Consider the following 20,269-nt stretch of genomic DNA (forward strand, 5'->3'; position numbering starts at 1 on the left):
GGCAGTTTAGCGCGAAAGCTTCCTTTAAATCGGGATCGAACAGTTTATTAGTTTAAACCAAATTCTCAGTGTTTGATGGGTTTCTGTTCAATGATTTGCTTATATGTGAAAATATGTAATGGAAAGAGTGTACAGCGTTCACAAACAAGAATTTATTGGAACAGAGCTTTTACAATTTCGTATTTTGAATAGCAAGAGAATTGTAGACTTTTGGCACGTGTTGTATATATTTTGGCGTCGAAGATACCGGAAGTGAAACAAACGCCTGGTAAATGAGCGCCACCTCGCGGCAAGATCACAGGAGTTGTCTCGCGTTATCACCCCAGAAGCGCTCATTGACTTGCAAAGACAACACTTTGTGCAAACATACGAAATCTTCTCATTGAAGAAAAAGCAAACCAGCTCCACTTTCATTTCGCTGTGTCTCTTTTGTCAAAACTCTGCATCTGTGGCGCACATGTATGCATAGGGCAGGGAAGCACATTCAAGGCATATGTATATATAATGATAGAGGGCATTGCTGCTGGCGTGCTTGTCTGTGTGTTACAATGAAGAGTATGCATGCGTGAATTTATTTCAGTGTTGTAATAGTCAATATAATTAGTCACACTTTCAGTTTGTATCATCATGACATAGTGTTTTGTAGTGGTTTTTTTTTTATGTGTGTGTGTTCTTTTTGTGTGTTGGTTCACACTGCATTGTTACGGCTGGAATTTATGTGTGTATGTCTGTATGTATGTATATCTACTCCTATCAGAAATTGTGCGTGCTACTCTCTGTTTACTATCTAGCCTTCACACACACACACACACACACATTCCAACCAGGCACAAAAACACGAACACAGTTACGGCCCTTTGCCTCTGTACCTCTATTAGAATGTTCAATAACACAACATAAACATATTATTCTTCATCCATTCTACAGATCACTCCCGCTCAACATGGAAGTTCTATTTCTGTTAACACACAGAGTCTAACTGCACAAAATTACATACATGTTACTTTGTCATGCAGTCTACAATTCACGTGCACACACGTATAACACTTTAAGCTTTGTTCCGTGAGAGCCCGTCTGTCTCACTACACACGAAGTCATTGTCTCAAGCAATACTTCTGTCAATATTCACTTCTGTTACACACAGATGACAAAAACCACGACGCTCGACGTCTCATGGTTGTTCTCTTGGGAAACGTATCTCAGTACAGCTATCACGCTGGTTAATTGCTCTCAGTCGTACTCACAATATACAGTGGCACGCACTGCTTCACCCCACCCACACAACTGTCTCGTGTGGTGGAATGGGACGGGGTTCCCGTTTTGCAGCGCTTCACGCTGTCTTCCCTCCTGCGTTCCCACAGCTCACGGCTGGAGCGTGAGGGTAGAACCTCCCGTCTCGTTCCCCTTCCGCGACCCCTCTCGGCCCGGGATACTTCCGCGACCCACTCGGCCCGGGATGCTAAAATACACAAGTTTAAACTACCATAAGTCTCCATACTTGAATAAACTTTTCTGACATTCTTTATCACTACCGTCAACTAACTTATGCGGTTACAGTATATACACCCGCTAACTCATAAGCGACTTCATTTCCGAAAAACATGTAAACATTCCCTTTTCAACAATGGCTGACATCAACGCACACTTTTCAGCTAATTCACACATGACTCTCCCGGTCATTTCTCAAGTCAATATTTCCGAGCAAAATAATATCTCCGAGCAAAATATCAATTCAATAAATACCTGTAAACACAGCAGCTGAATCTACCGATTCAATACCGCGGCACGAGTCCCCAAACGACCTCCAGCGCCCGGTGAGAAACTTTACAATCAGGAGACACTTCTTCTCCTGTCGATAGTCTGCAAAGCTCTGCTGTCTAATCTATCTACAAACGTGACCTCAGTCAATACTCTTCTCTGATTGGTCACATCTCACACGTGACATCACTGCACTGTACGGACAATATTTCACCGCACGGTGCCTACTCAAAGTTCGTGGCCCATGAAATGTTGTACACCTGCGTCACATAACTTCAATATACATTATGTGCAAATCCGTTTGTCACATGCATACATTGCTTTTTGTCCTACTTTGGCGAATTGTGTATGCCATACGTGAACAACTATTTACATACATGTATCCATGTAAAACAGACGACACCACGGTCTGCTGCCTTTCGGGTATCCTAGGTAACGATTTGCGTGTAGGATATAGTTTGTAGTGCATTGTAATGTGTAGAGTTTGTAGCCTGTCGTGTTTTGGCTACTCAATACACGAATGCCGAAAATAGCTCTGTCGGGTTTGTATGGGTTGTGAATCCCCTTGCTTTTTACTCGGACAAACATTGGAGGGGCCAATCACTAGCGAGGGTAGTGTCGGAAACACGTGGAAAGGAGTTTGTTTGTTTGTTTGTTTGTTTGTTTGCTTAACGCCCAGTCGACCACGAAGAGCCATGTCAGGGCGGTATGTGGAAAGGAGTACTCTTGAAGTTATTTGTCAGATTTTGTTTGTTTGTTCGTTCATGGGCTGAAACTCCCACGGCTTTTACGTGTATGACCGTTTTTACCCCGCCATTTAGGCAGCCATACGCCGTTTTCGGAGGAAGCATGCTGGGTATTTTCGTGTTTCTATAACCCACCGAACTCTGACATGGATTACAGGATCTTTTTCGTGCGCACTTGGTCTTGTGCTTGCGTGTACACACGGGGGTGTTCGGACACCAAGGAGAATTTGTACACAAAGTTGACTCTGAGAAATAAATCTCTCGCCGAACGTGGGGACGAACTCCCCACGCTGACAGCGGCCAACTGGATACAAATCCAGCGCGCTACCGACTGAGCTACATCCCCGCCCGACTGAGCTACATCCCCGCCCGACTGAGCTACATCCCCGCCCTATTTGTGACCCTCCACCACAGAATGAGTCGGATGTCACCTCGCAGGGTTCTGCGCTAGGCCTAATATACGTTCGGGGGGTGTACGGTATCAGTGTGAGAATCACCTTAGTCACAGGCTTATAACTCAAAAAGTTTTTGCTCTTTTCTAAAACGGTTTTCACCACTGGATAGAGCTTCAAAATCTCTTTAAGAAAATGTAAAAATATAAAAATCATGAAAAGGTGAGATGCGACTCATTCCGTGGTGGAGGGTCACATTTGTCAGATGAAAAAGCAAGAGTATTTACTTTTTACCAACCCATACAAACCCGACGAAGTTATTTCCGAAAATCGTCCGTTTCCGAAAGCAAGTTGTTTGCATTAGCAGTGGTTGTATTGTTTGAAAGCATGTATAGCTCTTGCATTATTTATTTTTCCTTTTGTGGTTGCCATGCATATATATGTACTATTTAATAACATCATATTTGTTTGTTTGTGTGTTTGTGTGTGTTTGTTTGTTTGTTTGTTTATTTGTTTGTGTGTGTGTTTGTTTGTTTGTTCGTTCACTTGTTTGCTCGTTCATGGGTTGCATACATGTAACTGTGAACTGGTTCATTTGTGTACACAATATTATTTAGTACCTAGGGTACCCGAACTATGATTTACTCTGATCACATATACTGTATATCATGTCAGTGCAAAGCGTTACGTTAATACAGGATTGAGTCTTTAGACTGTTGTTGATTTGTTTTGATTTTTTGATCGACGTAACGTTTAAATCAGGGTAGTTGATGTAGGTCCAGGGACATGTTGTCAGTGACTGCTGTTGTTTTCTGTTCACTTCAGTGCACGTTCTTGGTAAGATAAGACAATCTGGCCTTTCTTTGAAACACAGTATGATTCAGTCGATCAACACCTTATTCAGTTGATTTATGATTTACAATTTCTTCTCCTTTTTTACATTTAGTCAAGTTTTGACTAAATGTTTTAACATAGAGGGGGAATCGAGACGAGGGTCGTGGTGTATGTGTGTGTGTGTGTGTGTGTGTGTGTGTGTGTTTATCTGTCTGTGCGTGAGTGTGTGTAGAGCGATTCAGACTAAACTACATGACCGATCTTTATGAAATTTGACATGAGAGTTCCTGTGAATTATATCCCCGGACGTGTTTTTTTCTTCATTTTTTCGATAAATACCTTTGATGACGTCATATCCGGCTTTTTGTAAAAAGTTGAGGCGGCACTGTCACACCCTCATTTTTCAATAAAATTGATGGAAATTTTGGCGAAGCAATCTTCGACGAAGTCCGGACTTTGGTATTGCATTTCAGCTTGGTGGCTTAAAAACTAATGAATGAGTTTGGTCATTAAAAATCGGAAACTTGTAATTAAAAATTGTTTTTTTATTAAACGATCCAAAAACAATTGTTTCGTATTCATCGTCATTTTCTGATTCCTAAAACATATACATATGTTATATTTGGATTATAAACAAGCTCTGAAAATTAAAAATATGAAAATTATGATTAAAAATAAACTTTCCGAAATCGATTTAAAAACAATTTCATCTTATTCCTTGTCTGTCCCGAGATTCCAAAAACATATAGATATGATATGTTTGGATTAAAAACAAACTCAGTAAGCTAAAAAGAATACACATACAGAAGAGCGTGTTATCCTGCTCAGCGCGACCACTACCGCACTATTCTGCATGGCTTGTCGATTTCACTGCCTTTGCCACGAGCTGTGGACTGACGAAACTACGAGTATGTGGTCTTGGTGAAAAAAGCAGTGCGTTCAGTTTCATTCTGTGAGTTCGACAGCTTGACTAAATGTTGTTATTTCGCCTTTCGCGACTTGTTCTTTATTTTGTTCGTAGTTTTTTTTTAATTGTTTTTTTTTATTGTTCCTTTCTTTGTGTCTGTCTGTCTTTTTTCTTTCTTTCTTTCTTTCTTTGTTACTTTTTTTCTTTCTTATTTTCTTCTTTTCTTCAGCCAAGTTACTTTGTCATCTCTGTTTATACACTTCGTAGTGTTTAGAGGACTATAGTTGGTCTGTTGCAATACAGTATTCACTCGGCATCTAGCGTCTTAGAGTCCTCAGTCTGTTAACTAGTGCATATATATTTGTAAACTAGTGCGTACTCATTGCCAGGAAGATACAGGGTGGCAAAAAAAAAATGCCACACACAAAAATGCCAATAACTTCTACATCTGTTGACCGAATAATGTCATATTTAGTTTACATTAACTTCAGCTTATGCATGACCATTGCATAAAGTGGCAAGTGTTTTGTGCCATTTCAAAAAACGTTTCCAATTTTGGGGATCGACTCAACAGTACGAGGTTTGAAATTGAGCGGTGGCCAAACTAACCCGATTTAAGCCTCCAGATTGTTACCTCTGGGGTTATTGGAATGAACTAGTATAGCATAGTAGTCAGTGACTTTAATACAGCAATTACAGACAGGATCATGGTGTTTTTCATAGGGGAATGCGTTCATGTCATTGATGAATTTGTAACTTTACAACGAAGGGGGTCATTTTTCCAGTCATTTGAGTTTAGCGAATATTTTCATAGTTGTTGTGCATGAACTTCAATTTGTTCACGACCATCCCACAAAGTTTCCAGTTTGTAGGTAAAATGGTCCGACTTTTTCCGTTTCTCTAAAATGTGTTCCAAATAAGCCCTCCGAAATTGTCAATGACACCATCGCTTTCATGTCTAGGGCCTAGGGATCGCCTTGAACCTAGCTGTTTCTGCTTTTTTCAGGTCACCGATTATCTGGGGGGTGAAGGGGGTGTTTTTGTATACTCAGACATTCAAATAACCAAAAAGTTAAAAGTCTGAAAGATTTAAATCAGGAAAGTATGACTACCGATCAATGTCAAACCTCGTTCAGTTGAGTCGACCCACGAATTTGGAATCCTTTTTGAAAACGCACAAAAGTCAGACCATTTAATCTACATAATTACCACTTTGTGGAGAGGCCATGCATTGGCTGAAGTTAATGTATATTAAATATAAAGCACTTTGGTCAACCGATGTAGAATTTATTTGCATTTTTGTGGGTGGCATTGTTTTTGGGTCACCCTGTATATTTGCATTACTTGAAACAGCTTGAAAAAAAATGCTTATGAACCATCAGTTTATTATTGTGCATACGCTCGTAATGTACAGTATATTGTGCACATGTAGTGGCTGCATATTATTTAGTATCATGTAGAGAGCTCTGCATCTAAAAATGTATTCTATCAATTTGGCGGCAAACACTGTCCATACTTATTTCTCCATATCTATATTATATATACGGAACTTAAAGAGCACTGCACAGTGCATTATGATCTCTCATGTTCCAGCCTATACAGCGTAGTTGTGTTTGTTTATTATGGGTGATGCTAAAAACACATTTCAAGAACACAGTAAGCGTACAGAACTATAGGCTGCTACAAAGTGATGATAATTTTCTAGCCTTTTAAAAAGGCTTTTGACGTTTACATACATCTGTTCTAAAACCGTATGGTTTCTTCCGAGTTTAAAATTAAGGAATTTCCCAATCTCTCTTCACCAAACGAGAAATGATGTCATCAATTTTTTCCATAATCTGTTGGACAATTAGAGGCGCCTTTAACTTTCACGAAAGAATGAATATTTCTAATACATGTGCTGTACCATCGTTATACTATCGTCTGTGTAACAATTCCAGGTAGGTTATTGTATGATGATTTTCTTTGATCATGCATTCTTTAAACATGTCTTGGAACAAACTTTACATACAAAAACACACGCAAAAAAACACCCAATAACTGTAGAAGCACAGCTATTGACCAACGAACAAAACATTTTCTGGTCAGTTTAGACCGCCCATCAAAGAAAATGACCACTGAATCGTAGAAAGTCCTTCGGGTACTTGCTAAAGGGTCAATTTCGGCAGAATTTGTCCATATCACTACCATCGCTCATTAGCATAAAAATGACCATGTGCTCAATGAGTTTTCTGTCCCATGCAGGTCGTCAACAATGCTGAAAAAGATTCCCATACCAAAGCGCCACCAAGACACGTTCACCGGATACGAGTATAATTTCACGGGGCAGAGAGGAGTCATGCTGCACACAGATCGTTACCAGGTCAGTGTCAATCTGCGAGTGTGTTGGTTGCTTTGTAGCTTCATCGTTGTCTCCTTTAGTGGTGTGTCAAATTTTATGTCAAAAAGGCAATGAACATTTGGAGAAAAAAACGTTGTTGTTGTTGGGTTGGGTTTTTTTTGTTGGGGGAGGGGGGGGGGGGTTTTGAGGTGTTTCGTTTTGTTTCTAGTTGTTCAAATGTGTTATACATTTTATTAGAATTATGTTGTTTTCAAAATAGGAAGAAAATAGTGATTGAGTGAGTGGGAGCATGTATGGACTTAACAGCCAAACGGCTAAACACAGACACACGTATAATCATTCATTCTGATAAACATACATATAATGTATAACTAGACAATTGGAAAACTAATAGTAAACAAAACAACACACAAAACACACAAGATATTTCCTCAGAGTTCTTCTGACATAGCTTTGTTGATTAAATACATATACCTCCTATAATAACACAGACATGATGTTCATTTAAACATTAATTGTGGTATGCCAAGCAGTTTAGAAAGGTTGACATTTTTGTTGGCCGAGCGGCATAGGATCTTGTTATACACTTTTTTTTTTTAAAGAATCTTTTGTCTTTTTACCGCGCAGGTAATTGGAAGACTCATGACCATAATTTCTTTAATATCATTCCTTTGTGTTGAACCGATACATGGAATACACAATTTTGTCCTGAAATTGTTCTTGTAACGCACAGTTTCTTCCATGACTTTGTAAGTTCTAATTTCAAAAAATGTAAATTAAAGAAATGAAATCCCAGCGCCTGTAGTGAGGACCTTGTTCCAGCGACACAAATTAGGTGTCTTTGACTTTGACTACCTGCGTGTTTATCAGGGTATCACAATGGGGTACAAGTACAATACCCATACAATACCCCTATTGTCTAAATGTATCCGATACAGTGACGGGTGAGAGACGCGGTTCGTTGCGTTTGATTCGCCATCTGATTGGTGTGGCTGTGTGGCTTAGGCCAAACAAAAATATTTCTTGGTTTAGGGTAACCCGACCAACCCTTTTTTTTCCCGCCGACCCTAAAACGGTTTTTTTCATTTCTCAACAAACATACCAAAAACAACAAAAAAAAACTGGCACATTTTGCGAACCATACCGATACTAAAAATTAAAAATTAAATTAAAAAAAGCCCACCTACCGACCCCATTGTTTTGGGTCATGTTAGCCTAAACCAACATATATTTTTGTTTGACCTTATTGTTGGGAGGATCCCCGTCACTGTGAGTTAAGTGCCGTGTTATGCTGGTAATGAGCTATACAGATGGGTAGGACCACAGGGACCGTTTTGTCTTTTAGCAGCTTTGTTTTAGTATTGTACACGATGAATTTTAATGTTTATTGTAAGTATGTTCACTGGCTTTGATAGTAGGCATTGGTTGTACCACAAACCGTCGAACGCCGAAGAAGAAGAAGAAGGTGGTACCACAAGTTACTCACAAGTGTTATATATGATCCATTTGTGGTGGTATAGATTCTTCTTCTGTCTTCTGCGTTCGTGGGCTGAAACTCCCACGTGCACTCGTGGTTTGCACGAGTGGAATTTTACGTGTATGATCGTTTTTACCCCGCCATTTAGGCAGCCATACGCCGCTTTCGGAGGAAGCATGCTGGGTATTTTCGTGTTTCTATAACCCACCGAACTCTGACATGGATTACAGGATCTTTTTCGTGCGCACTTGGTCTTGTGCTTGCGTGTACACACGGGGGTGTTTGGACACCGAGGAGAGTCTGCACACAAAGTTGACTCTGAGAAATAAATCTCTCGCCGAACGTGGGGACGAACTCACGCTGACAGCGGCCAACTGGATACAAATCCAGCGCGCTACCGACTGAGCTACATCCCCGCCCCGTGGTATAGATTGATAGGACATGTCTTTAGCTTTGTTTTAGTATTGTACACGATTATTTTTCATGTTTATTGTAAGTATGTTCACTGGTCATTGGTGGTACTACAAGTCTGTTACTTACAGGTGTTATATATGATCCACTTGTGGTGGTAAAGATTGATAGGACATGGATAGTTTTGTCTTTTTTCAGCTATGATGGATGGTATTGGTCATAATTGTTTTGTACATGTATGTTTGCAACTATGTTAATAGGTCATTGTAGGTATAAGAGTATAGATGGGTATTTCTCAGAAGTTTGTTTATTTGCTGTGACAGGGGAGGCTACCGCTCCTTTCACAACGGACTCTGCACCCGGGTTGTTGGCCTTTAAAGTCAACACCTGTGGTTTGTAGAGTTCTGTGTGATGGGGTCTGGTGGTTTCCGATTGTCTGTATGTTCATGGAAACCTTCGGGTTTGCATAACAGTTTTTATAGGGCTAAGAAATTAGCCCGAACATTTTCAATCCTGTTTGATTGCACTTCGCTTTCCGAGGTGATCGTAGTGTTTCGGCACTCGGTTACATGCAGTTGTTAAGTAACTTTGTTTCGGATTTCTGGTTGTAGCACGATGGTTTCTGTGTGTGTCGTTCATGGAAAGTTAGTGACCTTTGCTGTGCAATGACTTTACTGTGTGCGCACACCAATTGTTAGTGGGGAGAAATGGTTTGTTCGCAATATGCTGGTTATGTAATTATGTAAAGTTTTGGGTAGTATAATAAAAAAAAACATGTTGTTCAGACTGGATAATTCTTATCATTATTCTTGTGTTAATGTATATTTTCTGTAATGTAAAAATGTTAAATTTGACATCGGAAAACGAGTTTAATGTTTACATACATATGAATTCTGTGTGTTTTTCATTTTCAGTTTGAGGCTTTACGGTCGTTTGACGGGTGAGTATTTTTTTTATTGAATTTTGTGTTTATTTGCACACAAAAAGAGACCTGTTAATACATTTAATATTGATCGTTTGATCGTTTGCAGGACTTAAAGCAAATCTTTGACATCAAATATCTCATTGCTATGGTATTCTAATAGCGATAAAAGAAAACTGAGGAAAAGAAAATAGTGCACGTTTGTGGAGAAAATAGTTTTGATAGATGAGTAAACCGGGGATCATTTTGTTTTCACATTCACCCAAATACTGTTCTGTTATTAAACTGCTCTAACAATCTGTCTCTTATGGGAGTGAACCTCAAACTTTTCTTTTATTATAATGAACCAGATATTTTTTTTATCATCAGAGTTTTCTCAACTGGTAGTGAACCAGATATAGTTCTCTGTTATCCCACTGAACTAAAAGATTTTTTTGTTATGTGACAGAACTAGAGAATTTCCATTATTGGACTAAACCGGCGATTTTTTCGTGGTCAGACTGAACCAGAGTTTTTTGTCATCAGACTGAACCCAGAGTTTTTGTGTCATCAGACTGAACCAGAGCTATTTCTGTCGTCAGACTGAACCAGAGGTTTTTGTTATCAGACTGAACCAGAGGTTTTTTTTTTCATCAGACTGAACCAGAGCTATTTCTGTCGTCAGACTGAACCAGAGGTTTTTGTTATCAGACTGAACCAGAGGTTTTTTTTTTCATCAGACTGAACCAGAGTTTTTTCTCATCAGACTGAACCAGAGTTTTTTCTTATCAGACTGAACCAGAGTTTTTTCTCATCAGACTGAACCAGAGTTTTTTCTTATCAGACTGAACCAGAGTTTTTTCTCATCAGACTGAACCAGAGGGTGTTTTTCATCAGACTGAACCAGAGTTTTTTCTCATCAGACTGAACCAGAGTTTTTTCTCATCAGACTGAACCAGAGTTTTTTCTCATCAGACTGAACCAGAGTTTTTTCTCATCAGACTGAACCAGAGGGTGTTTTTGTTGTCATCAGTCTGAAACAGAGTTTTTTTGGTTATCAGACTGAACCAGAGGTATTTTCAACAGACTGAACCCGAGTTTTCTGTCATCAGGCTGAATCAGATGTTTTTATCATCAGACTGAGCCAGAGTTGTTGTTTTTTTGTCGTCAGATTGAACCATAGTTTTTTTCCTGTGATCAGACTGAACCAGAGAGACCGCCTGCTAGCCGAGATGGCCTACCTGGAACACCTGCGTTGCATCAAGAGGCGGAGAGAGGTGGTCCCCCACAGGGCGCAGCTCGACCTCTTCCTGGGCGGCAAGAAGATCGACTGCGAGGAGAGGTTCGACATCAACCGCGAGATCCGGCGTCTCAAAGCCATGGCTATGCCGACCCGGGCACAGGATCTCTTCCATGGCAGAGGCATCTTGCTACCCCCGTGAGTGTCTCCTGTCGATATGCTGAGTCACAGTGTGTGTGGGATGGGTGCCCGAGGGTGGGATGATGTAAGAAATAGAGATTTGACATCAACCGAGAGATCCGTCGTCTCAAAGCCATGGCTATGCCGACCCGGGCACAGGATCTCTTTCATGGCAGAGGTATCATGCTTCCCCCGATAGTGTGTGTTCGGGAATGCGGGAGGGGGTACAGGTGTGGGATTATGACAGAAATAGAGGTTCGACATCAACCGAGAGATCCGTCGCCTCAAAGCCATGGCTATGCCGACCCGGGCACAGGATCTCTTCCATTGCGGAGACATCATGCTTCCCACTTGAGTGTCACCTGTAGAACCCCCCGTGGGTTAGGGGGAGTCCCATATTGGTTGGGACTAGAAAGAATTTACCCGATGCTACCCAGCATGTCGTAAGAGGCGACTAACGGTTCTGTTTCTTCTCTTCTTTTGTCTTATTTCTGCCTTACCAGTCCTTTCACCTATATTTCCTTCCAAGAAAACTCTCCCTACTATTCCCTGCAGTTTTCCAATTCTTTTCTTGTTGTCTTATTTCTACCTTACTGGATCCATCACCTTTATTTCACTTACCAAAAGTCTTCTTTTCCACATCCTTATTTCTCTGCACCCCGCATGTCGTATGAGGCGACTAACGGATTCTGTTTCTCCTTTTACCCTTGTTAAGTGGTTCTTGTATAGAATATAGTCAATGTTTGTAAAGATTTTAGTCAAGCAGTATGTAAGAAATGTTTAGTCCTTTGTACTGGAAACTTGCATTCTCCCAGTAAGGTCATATATTGTACTACGTTGCAAGCCCCTGGAGCAATTTTTTGATTAGTGCTTTTGTGAACAAGAAACACTTAACAAGTGGCTCTATCCCATCTCCCCCCCCCCCCTTTCCCCTATCCCATCTCCCCCCATTCCCTCGTCGCGATATAACCTTCGTGGTTGAAAACGACGTTAAACACCAAATAAAGAAAGAAAGTCACCTGTAGATATGCTGAATGGTTGTTGGATGTGATCTCTTCCATTGCAGAGACATCATGCTTCCCACTTGAGTGTCACCTGTAGATACGCTGAATGGTTGTTGGATGTGATCTCGGGAGGGCGGAGGACCCCTTGAAGAAGAATGGAAGTGCCTGCGTGCTGCTGTTAGACACTTGATAGTAACGCTTACACATTGTCGTCAATACCGAAACCAAGCTTGGTATACGGTTTTAGTGCAACGTGTGTGTGTATATCCCTTTCGGGGGCTCGATCGGATCTTACACTGCGTTGTTCAGGAAGTGTAAATGCAAATCCAAAACCACATCTCAGATTACCCCTTTTGTGATTGCAGCCGTTTTTTCAGAAGCATAAATACAACGTAAGGTTCTTAGTACGAACACCCGCATAGAGAGTCCACGGTATGATTATGTGTGTTTCTCACCGGCTGGTTGATTGTTTGTTTCAGGACTCACATGTCGTTACTGCCTCACCCTCCTCGTGGTCCTTTAGACGAAAGTGATAGTGAGGATGAAGGTTGGTACTGTGGAACGCTGTTCACCGCTCTTGGTTCACGGCAGTCTGTGTCTTGTCTGCCTCTCTTGCTTGTCGTCTTCTCTTTGTTTTTTTCATTTTGTTTCACGAAAGTTCCACGCTGTATCTTAATCACTCTCAATGTAAGTGGTCTTTTTATCTTTTCTTTTTTTTTACTGTTTTTTTGTTTAATGTTGTCTCACGTTCAACGAAAAATCTTCACTTTCTACTTCCGGCAGTACGTATCTCGGCGCCAGCTTCCTTACAGAGGGCCCAAGGCGAGTCGCTAGCCCTGCTAGGCATACAGTTGCCCTGCTTTGAGCGCCAGATCTCGCTGACACTTCTGACACCAAACATGTGGCTCTTTGTCCTAATTTGTTTCTTATTTTGAAAATAACAAATCTCAGCTTCCTTGATTCTTGTTTTCCAGCAGTGCGCATCTCAGCACCAGCTTCCTTACAAAGGGCCCAAGGCGAGTCGCTGGCCCTGCTAGGCATACAGTCGCCCTCTTTTGAGCGTCAGATCTCGCTGACACTTACACGAAACACAACAGGTTTTCGCTTTGAGCTTCTAATATAAAAATCTTTCCCGGTTTGTTCTCTCTCAGCAGTACACGCATCTCAGCACCAGTCTCGTTGCAAAGGGCACCGGGCGATTCACTAGCCCTGCTAGGCATACAGTCGCCCACCTTTGAGCATCAGATCTCGCTGACAATTCTGACACTAAACATGAGTCTCCTCTGTCTTTGTGTGGAACAAAAACCGTCAGTTTCCTGTATTATTTTTTCAGCTGTACGCATCTCAGCACCAGCCTCCTTGCAAAGGGCGCCGGGCGAGTCGCTAGCCCTGCTAGGCATACAGTCGCCCTCCCCCTTTGAGCGTCAGATCTCGCTGACACTGGGAGAGGAGCCTCGCACTCGCTCCATTATCCGGGGCAAGCGCTTCAACCAGCTGCCAAGCATCAGCAAAACGCAAACACCAGCTCGTGCGGGTAAGGGTTGTGTTGTTGTTGTTGTTGTTGTTGTTGTTGTAAGTTGCTGATTCGGGTTAAATTCTCAGAAAAAAAGACGGATTTGATATACATTTGCTCATGCGGCGTATCTTCTACGCTCGCGCTCAGAAGTACATGTGTTTGTGTGTGTGTGTGTCTGGGGGGGGGGGAGTATGTGTGTGTTTGTCAGTGAATCCCCTAGTCATTGTCTTTGTATCCGTCACCTTCACCCTTTTCGGTTTTATTTAGATGGTCCAGTCACGTTTTCAGCGTAAATTTTCCGGCCAAGAAAATTAACATTACTGGTGTTTTAGATGTTCCCCTTTGAAGTAAATTAATAATAAATAATGTAATAGTAACATAGATTATATAAGTAACGAATTCGATTTACAGAAAGTAATTTGTGTCTTATATTCCATCTAGAATACCAACCTCCAGAACGATACCAAAACTTTGTGTTCGGTAAGAAGATAGTTGCAGGCAGCAAAAGTAATGTAGCTTATGAGTAGATTTTCAAACATAACATCAACAGGCCATATTACTTAACATATGTAGGTAGTCTGTCAAGACTTCAGTAACACGTATAGTCTTAGTATAGGCATTTCAGAAAAATTCACTTAGCTGCGTCAAATCATCCGTGCTGCTAAAAAGCCTGTTGACGAATAATGTTAACGTTTTTGGGGGTCATCTTCCTTGTTTAGTTAGTTTAATTCTTTTCATCAGGATTGGTTTTTTTTTAACTCATTTTAGTAATCCGGAGAGTCCTTGTAATGAGCAGTGTTAAGCCAAAGCCGTCTGGCTGTCTGCAGACCACAACACAAATAACGTTGGGGTTTTCTGATATATATGTTATTGAGGCTAGAGCTTTAAAACTTCACACACTTCTAGGGATTGAAGAGGTCAGAGATAACCCAAGTCTGGTTGACTGTAGTCAAATTTAAAGGTCAGAGCGCGGTCATGTGCGAGTCAAAAATGGAAAACATTTTCTCAACGTTTTTGAAGCAAAAGCTTTAAAATTTCACATGCTCCCATGGTTTGATCGTTTGCATACATAACCCACGTCTGATTGATCTGCCTCAAGTTTCAAGGTCAAAGTGGGTCAAGTTTGAATTAAAAAAAATATATAAATGTATTATTTTCTTGAACCCTTTTCGTTGTTAAAACTATCACTTTGACACTACGCACACTTCGAGGGTTGGATGACTCCTGGACATGAACAAAGTCTGGTTGATCCTTGTCATAGTTCAAGGTCACACTGGGGTAGGGTAAGGGTCAAAAAGTAGGACATTATTATTTTCTTCAATGTCTATGGAATAAAGGCAGCAGGTAATTTGTTTCTGATTCATACTACTTATGTCGAAGATGATCGAGTCGTGTTAGCATTTGCTTTTTTTTTTAAATTCAATTTTAGGCCAAAAAAAAGAAGAGGTCTGTTTACGGTAACATAGGCCCAAAAAATAGAGTCGGTAGGTCGGGATTTTTTTTTTTTTTTTTTTCAAAAAACCATATTTTTACGTTATTTTGCAGATTTTTTTTTTTTCCCCAAATGCCAGAAAAAAGTGTAGGGTCGCGCGAAAAAAATAGGGTCGGTCGGGTTACCGTAAACAGACTATTTTTTTTTTTGCCTTACCTTCATGTAATTGTAACTGCTTCAGTTGTAAATCTTTCCAACAAGATATCTTTGCACTTCTTGATTTCGTTTTGTTAATTTTAGATGACTTTGCAAGTTTGGGTTACTTCTGTGCTTTTACATTCTTCTTTTGTTACTCCCGGATGACCAATAACCGTTTACTGGATTTTAGTCTTTGAGCAAATTTATAATTGTCAACTTTTAAACTGTTAACTCGTATCTCAATGGGTAGTTTACAAAGAAGTCCGCGCGCTTTTATCCTCCGTGGAAAAAGCCATATACATTTATGTTCTCTGTGAACGTTTCCAAACTGTGGTATACCTAACATGGATCGCGTGAAGCTCAGTGATTGTTTTTGGGACGGGCGCAGTGGCGTGGTGGTAAGACGTCGGCCTCCTAATCGGGAGGTCGTGAGTTCGAATCCCAGTCGCTGCCGCCTGGTGGGTTAAGAGTGGAGATTTTTCCGATCTCCCAGGTCAACTTATGTGCAGACCTACTAGTAACTTAACCCCCTTTGTGTGTACACGCACGAAAAAAATCCTGTAATCCATGTCAGAATTCGGTGGGTTATAGAGACACGAAAATATCCAGCATGCCTCCCCCGAAATCGGCGTATGCTGCCTGAATGGCGGGCTAAAAACGGTCATACACGTAAAAATCCACTCGTGCTAAAAACATGAGTGAACGTGGGAGTCTAAGCCCAAGTACGAAGAAGAAGAAGAAGAAGAAGAAGAAGAAGAAGAAGAAGAAGAAGAAGAAGAAGAAGAAGAAGAAGAAGAAGAAGAAGAAGAAGATTGTTTTGGGCGTGGAGGAAAACACAGCAAATGCTAACTGGAACCCGAGTACCCTAAGCTATTGTCTGCATGCTCCCGACTCAATAACTTTGTTCAACTGTCAAACAAATGAACAATGAAGAAGACATCAAGCGCAGCGTTAAAGAAGATGTTCTTGGTGTTCTTCTTCTTCAGCGTTCCAGAAATTCTGGTGACGTGTGAGCTCGTTTGCCCATTTGAGTTCCCCACACTATACTCTGAGAGCATAGTCAGCTTCACTCCGCTTTCGTTGGGTAGGCATGCTGGGTATTTTCGTGTTTCCATAACCCACCGATCGAACTCCGACATGAATTACAGGATCTTTTTCGTGCGCACTTGGTCTTGTGCTTGTGTGTACACACGAAGGGGGTTAAGTCACTAGCAGGTCTGCACATAAGTTGACCTGGGAGATCGGAAAAATCTCCACTCTTAACTCTTAACTCTTGGTGTACATCTGAATGTTTGAGAAACTACTAATTCCTGGAATTATTGCAATGTTGTTACAGCCTTTGTAATACATGTAGTGATAATAAGAATTTAAAATATATTTGAAGCATTGGCCTACCCGCCATCGTTAGTTGGAAGGGAGTAATGGGGGATGGGTGTGTTTGGGAGGATGGATGGCCCACGTTACCTCAACCACAACTCATTTTTGTTTTGGCCTTATCACTTATCAGTGCAACGAGATGAAAAGGATGGCCGCCGGTCTCCTATCTTGCTGGCCAAGGAGAAGAGAACGGTCACCAACCTTCAGGCTCGACTCAATTTACCCAGTATAAAGTTTTCCTCGCCGTTTTCTAGCTTCTTGTGTATTTTTGAGTGTGAACGAATTTGTAGTTTCAGCGTGATATTTGACAGTATATCTTCGACCCTTTTTTACGTGTGATCGAAATCAATATATGTTTGCTGAATAGTGTATTAATTAACCTGCCTAACTGCCTCTGTATACACCTTGTTTGTTGTATTTTACAATTATATCTATTTTTGCTGCTTTCGTCCGTACAAATCTACGTAATAACTTATTTTCAACAACAACAAAAAGGCTTTGTCACGGACGGTCTTGACCAAGTTATCTAGTCATTTTTAAATGTGTTTTTCCACTTCATTTGTTTGTTTGTTTGTTTGTAGACAGGACCACCTCTTCTTTTTACCCCCTCCACCAACACCCTTCCCTCTCACCCTTCCCTCTCACCCTTCCCTCTCACCCTTCCCTCTCACCCTTCCCTCTCACCCTTCCCTCTCACCCTTCCCTCTCACCCTTCCCTCTCACCCTTCCCTCTCACCCTTCCCTCTCACCCTTCCCTCTCACCCTTCCCTCTCACCCTTCCCTCTCACCCTTCCCTCTCACCCCTCCCTCTCACCCTTCCCTCTCACCCTTCCCTCTCACCCCTCCCTCTCACCCTTCCCTCTCACCCTTCCCTCTCACCCTTCCCTCTCACCCTTCCCTCTCACCCCTCCCTCTCACCCTTCCCTCTCACCCTTCCCTCTCACCCCGTCTGCCAGAGATTTGTGAATGAGGGAGTACATGTATTTGGATAAGCTATCTCCCGCTGATTAGTTTTGCTTCATTTCATTTCATTTTTTCATTTCATTTCATTTTCATTACTTTATTGTCCCATCGCTGGGAAATTCGGGTCGCTTCCTCCCAGTGGAAAGCTAGCAGCAACGGAGTCGCGCTACCCAGGTGTCTGCGTGTTTAGGTGTATTCAGCCACCTGCACTTATGGCAGAATGACCAAGGTCTTTTACGTGCCATTGTGATGACACGGGGGTGGGACATGGCTTCCGTCTCTGGGTCTGCACATAAAGTTGACCCGTGTCCGTCCCGGCCCGAATTCGAACCTGCGACCTTTCGATCACAAGTCAGGGACGTAGCACACCTAATAAAAGTGGTAGGGCGGAAAAAAATGGAAGACAAAATGCTGAGACAGCTAAGGAAATATGGGGCTTACACTACCGCCCCCCCCCCCCCCTTCCCGTCCCCTTGTAATGGTCTAAAAAAGAAAGAAAACATGATGCGATTTCGTGCCTTCTGAGCTCAGTTCCATCTAATCATCTTTCCATCCTCCACCAAACAACGGGCTGGTGAATGTATCAGTGATTATCAATCGACTTACATTTATATCTAAATTCCGATACGTTGAATGTGATGAGCACTTACTTCAAATGACTTTCGTCTTCATTATTGTCTAGTGTGTTAAAAAGCAAGGATTGACAAACTGGTTTACTTCTAAACAAGCAATTTATTGATCCGTCCAGCCATCAACATTGGCAGCCTGAGTGATGACTGAAAAATAGAGGGATTTGTCAGAATATTTTTAGCGCGTTTTCGATCCATCACAACCAGGATGCACACTTGTGTCCATTGTTCAATTCTCTCTCTACATGTTGTTTCATGTGACAATGTTAACCCCTCAAGTTACTGTGTTACTCAATTGTTATGGCGTACTTACGGTTGACACACAATCACTCACCCCTCAGTCTGACCCCAGCTTCACACACAGAATATACAAAACATTTCTTACCTCCATTGTTTCTCATGGGAGCAGACGGACGAAGAAGCAATTTTCACTAAATTGGCGCCAATACTTTTATGGCCTGACGGAACTCGTCACGTGTGACGTTCTCGTCAAAATAAGGCGTCATCCTATTCCAGCAGTTGACCAAGACTAACACACAAAAAAAAACCCCAAAAAAACCGACCTTATGCCATCGCGTGAATACTACTGGGGTGTTCTGTTGGTAGATCTCTCTCTCTCTCTCTCTCTCTCTCTCTCTCTCTCTCTCTCTCTCTCTCTCTCTCTCTCTCTCTCTTCTCTCTCTCTCTCTCTCTCTCTCTCTCTCTCTCTCTCTCTCTCTCTCTCTCTTTTTTTTTTTTTTTTTACGGAAAAAGTGGTCGGGCGGTCGCCCTACATGCCCTACCGGGTGCTACGTCCCTGCAAGTCCAGTGCTCTACCAACTGAGCTACCGGGCTCCATCTCCTGTTGATTTGTTTTGCTCTATTTTCCATTACCACAATGCAACACCATAGCCATCCGTTGTATATAGAAACACTGTGTATTAATTAACCTGCCTAACTGCCTCTGTATACACCTTACTGTCTATTTTCTATTACCACTAAGCAACACCATAGCCATCCGTTGAATGTGGGTTGGATTGGATTGTTTAATCATATAGGCCATTGCCCCATCCGTTGAGTGTGAACATTCTGTGTGTAGGTAAACGGAAAGTACGTTTCCGTTGCCAAGAGTCCTTTGACCGAGCATCTACCGGCTGCCAGGGGCTTTGTATTTGGGGCGGGCCCAATATTCGGACAGATCTGGGTTTTCTACCCATTGGTGGTCCGAAACTCCTCGGTGAGGTGTTTGATCGGTGACTGGTGTTTGGTTGTGGAACTTTATCGGGGTTCGGTGATGTCGCTTCAGTTCTCGAGAACAGGTAGGTGAGGTGTTTGCTGGTGATTGGTGGTGGGGTTATGAAACTTGATCAGGGTTGGGTGATTATTTCGCCCCAGTTGCCGTAAACAGCTTAGATTGGTGAGGCGTTTGCTTGTGATGATGGAGGGTGGTGTTGTGAAGTTGTCTTTTGGCGGAGTTGTTCCTTCGTCCTCCTTCCATGTGGCTGTAAAACAACTCGGTGAGGCCTTTGATGGGTATGTGTGGTGGGGTTGTGATGTTGTCTTGGAGTCGTTCCTCCTTTCCCTCCTCCCAGCTGTGGTTAAAGGATGTCCTGAATTCAGCCCAAGGTCGACTTCGCGAAGTCTTTTTATTTACTGAGAATTCAGCGCCAAAGCTTCAAGCAACTATTTACTGAGAATTCAGCGCCAAAGCTTCAAGCAACCAGCTTCGCGAAATAGATTTTGCGAAATCAACTTTGCTCAATAAATGTTAGGCTTAATACCTTGGTGAGGCGGTTTCTTTGGGCAATAAAGGATTGGTGAATGTATTAATTTTGTGGACTATGGTATCAGGCTAAAGGTTTAATCGTTCATCAAGGCTTTGACGTAATACGTTTTCTTTGTCATTTTTGCTGTGTGAGGTTGTTTTGTATCCGAAAGCTTTTTTAAGTATGTATATATTTTGTTTATTGCTACGTTTTTACAT

At 41.7% G+C, this 20,269-nt stretch overlaps 1 protein-coding gene and 1 long non-coding RNA gene across 9 annotated transcripts in view; one reads left to right on the forward strand and one right to left on the reverse strand.

The window, feature by feature from the left end:
- LOC138963189 (uncharacterized) overlaps nucleotides 1-20,269 on the forward strand; it is a 109,094-nt gene that overhangs the window by 75,966 nt on the left and 12,859 nt on the right. For 2 of the 8 annotated variants that reach the window (XM_070335231.1, XM_070335229.1), the window contains exons 4-10: nucleotides 3,722-3,733; nucleotides 6,882-6,999; nucleotides 9,781-9,806; nucleotides 10,969-11,205; nucleotides 12,671-12,738; nucleotides 13,525-13,725; nucleotides 14,149-14,187. In XM_070335231.1, coding sequence (XP_070191332.1) covers nucleotides 3,722-3,733; nucleotides 6,882-6,999; nucleotides 9,781-9,806; nucleotides 10,969-11,205; nucleotides 12,671-12,738; nucleotides 13,525-13,725; nucleotides 14,149-14,187 — 701 coding nt within the window. Of the gene's footprint in view, nucleotides 1-3,721; nucleotides 3,734-6,881; nucleotides 7,000-9,780; nucleotides 9,807-10,968; nucleotides 11,206-12,670; nucleotides 12,739-13,524; nucleotides 13,726-14,148; nucleotides 14,188-16,844; nucleotides 16,941-20,269 lie in introns of all 8 variants that reach the window. The other 6 variants (XM_070335228.1, XM_070335234.1, XM_070335233.1 and 3 more) reach the window with 3 other exon arrangements.
- Nucleotides 853-2,062, reverse strand: LOC138961045 (uncharacterized). The gene is made up of 2 exons (XR_011454138.1): nucleotides 1,744-2,062; nucleotides 853-1,459 (listed from the first exon to the last, which is right to left on the reverse strand). It is a non-coding gene; the product is annotated as an uncharacterized lncRNA (long non-coding RNA).

This window comes from Littorina saxatilis, linkage group LG3, assembly GCF_037325665.1.
Source record: "Littorina saxatilis isolate snail1 linkage group LG3, US_GU_Lsax_2.0, whole genome shotgun sequence".
Lineage (NCBI taxonomy): Eukaryota > Metazoa > Mollusca > Gastropoda > Littorinimorpha > Littorinidae > Littorina > Littorina saxatilis.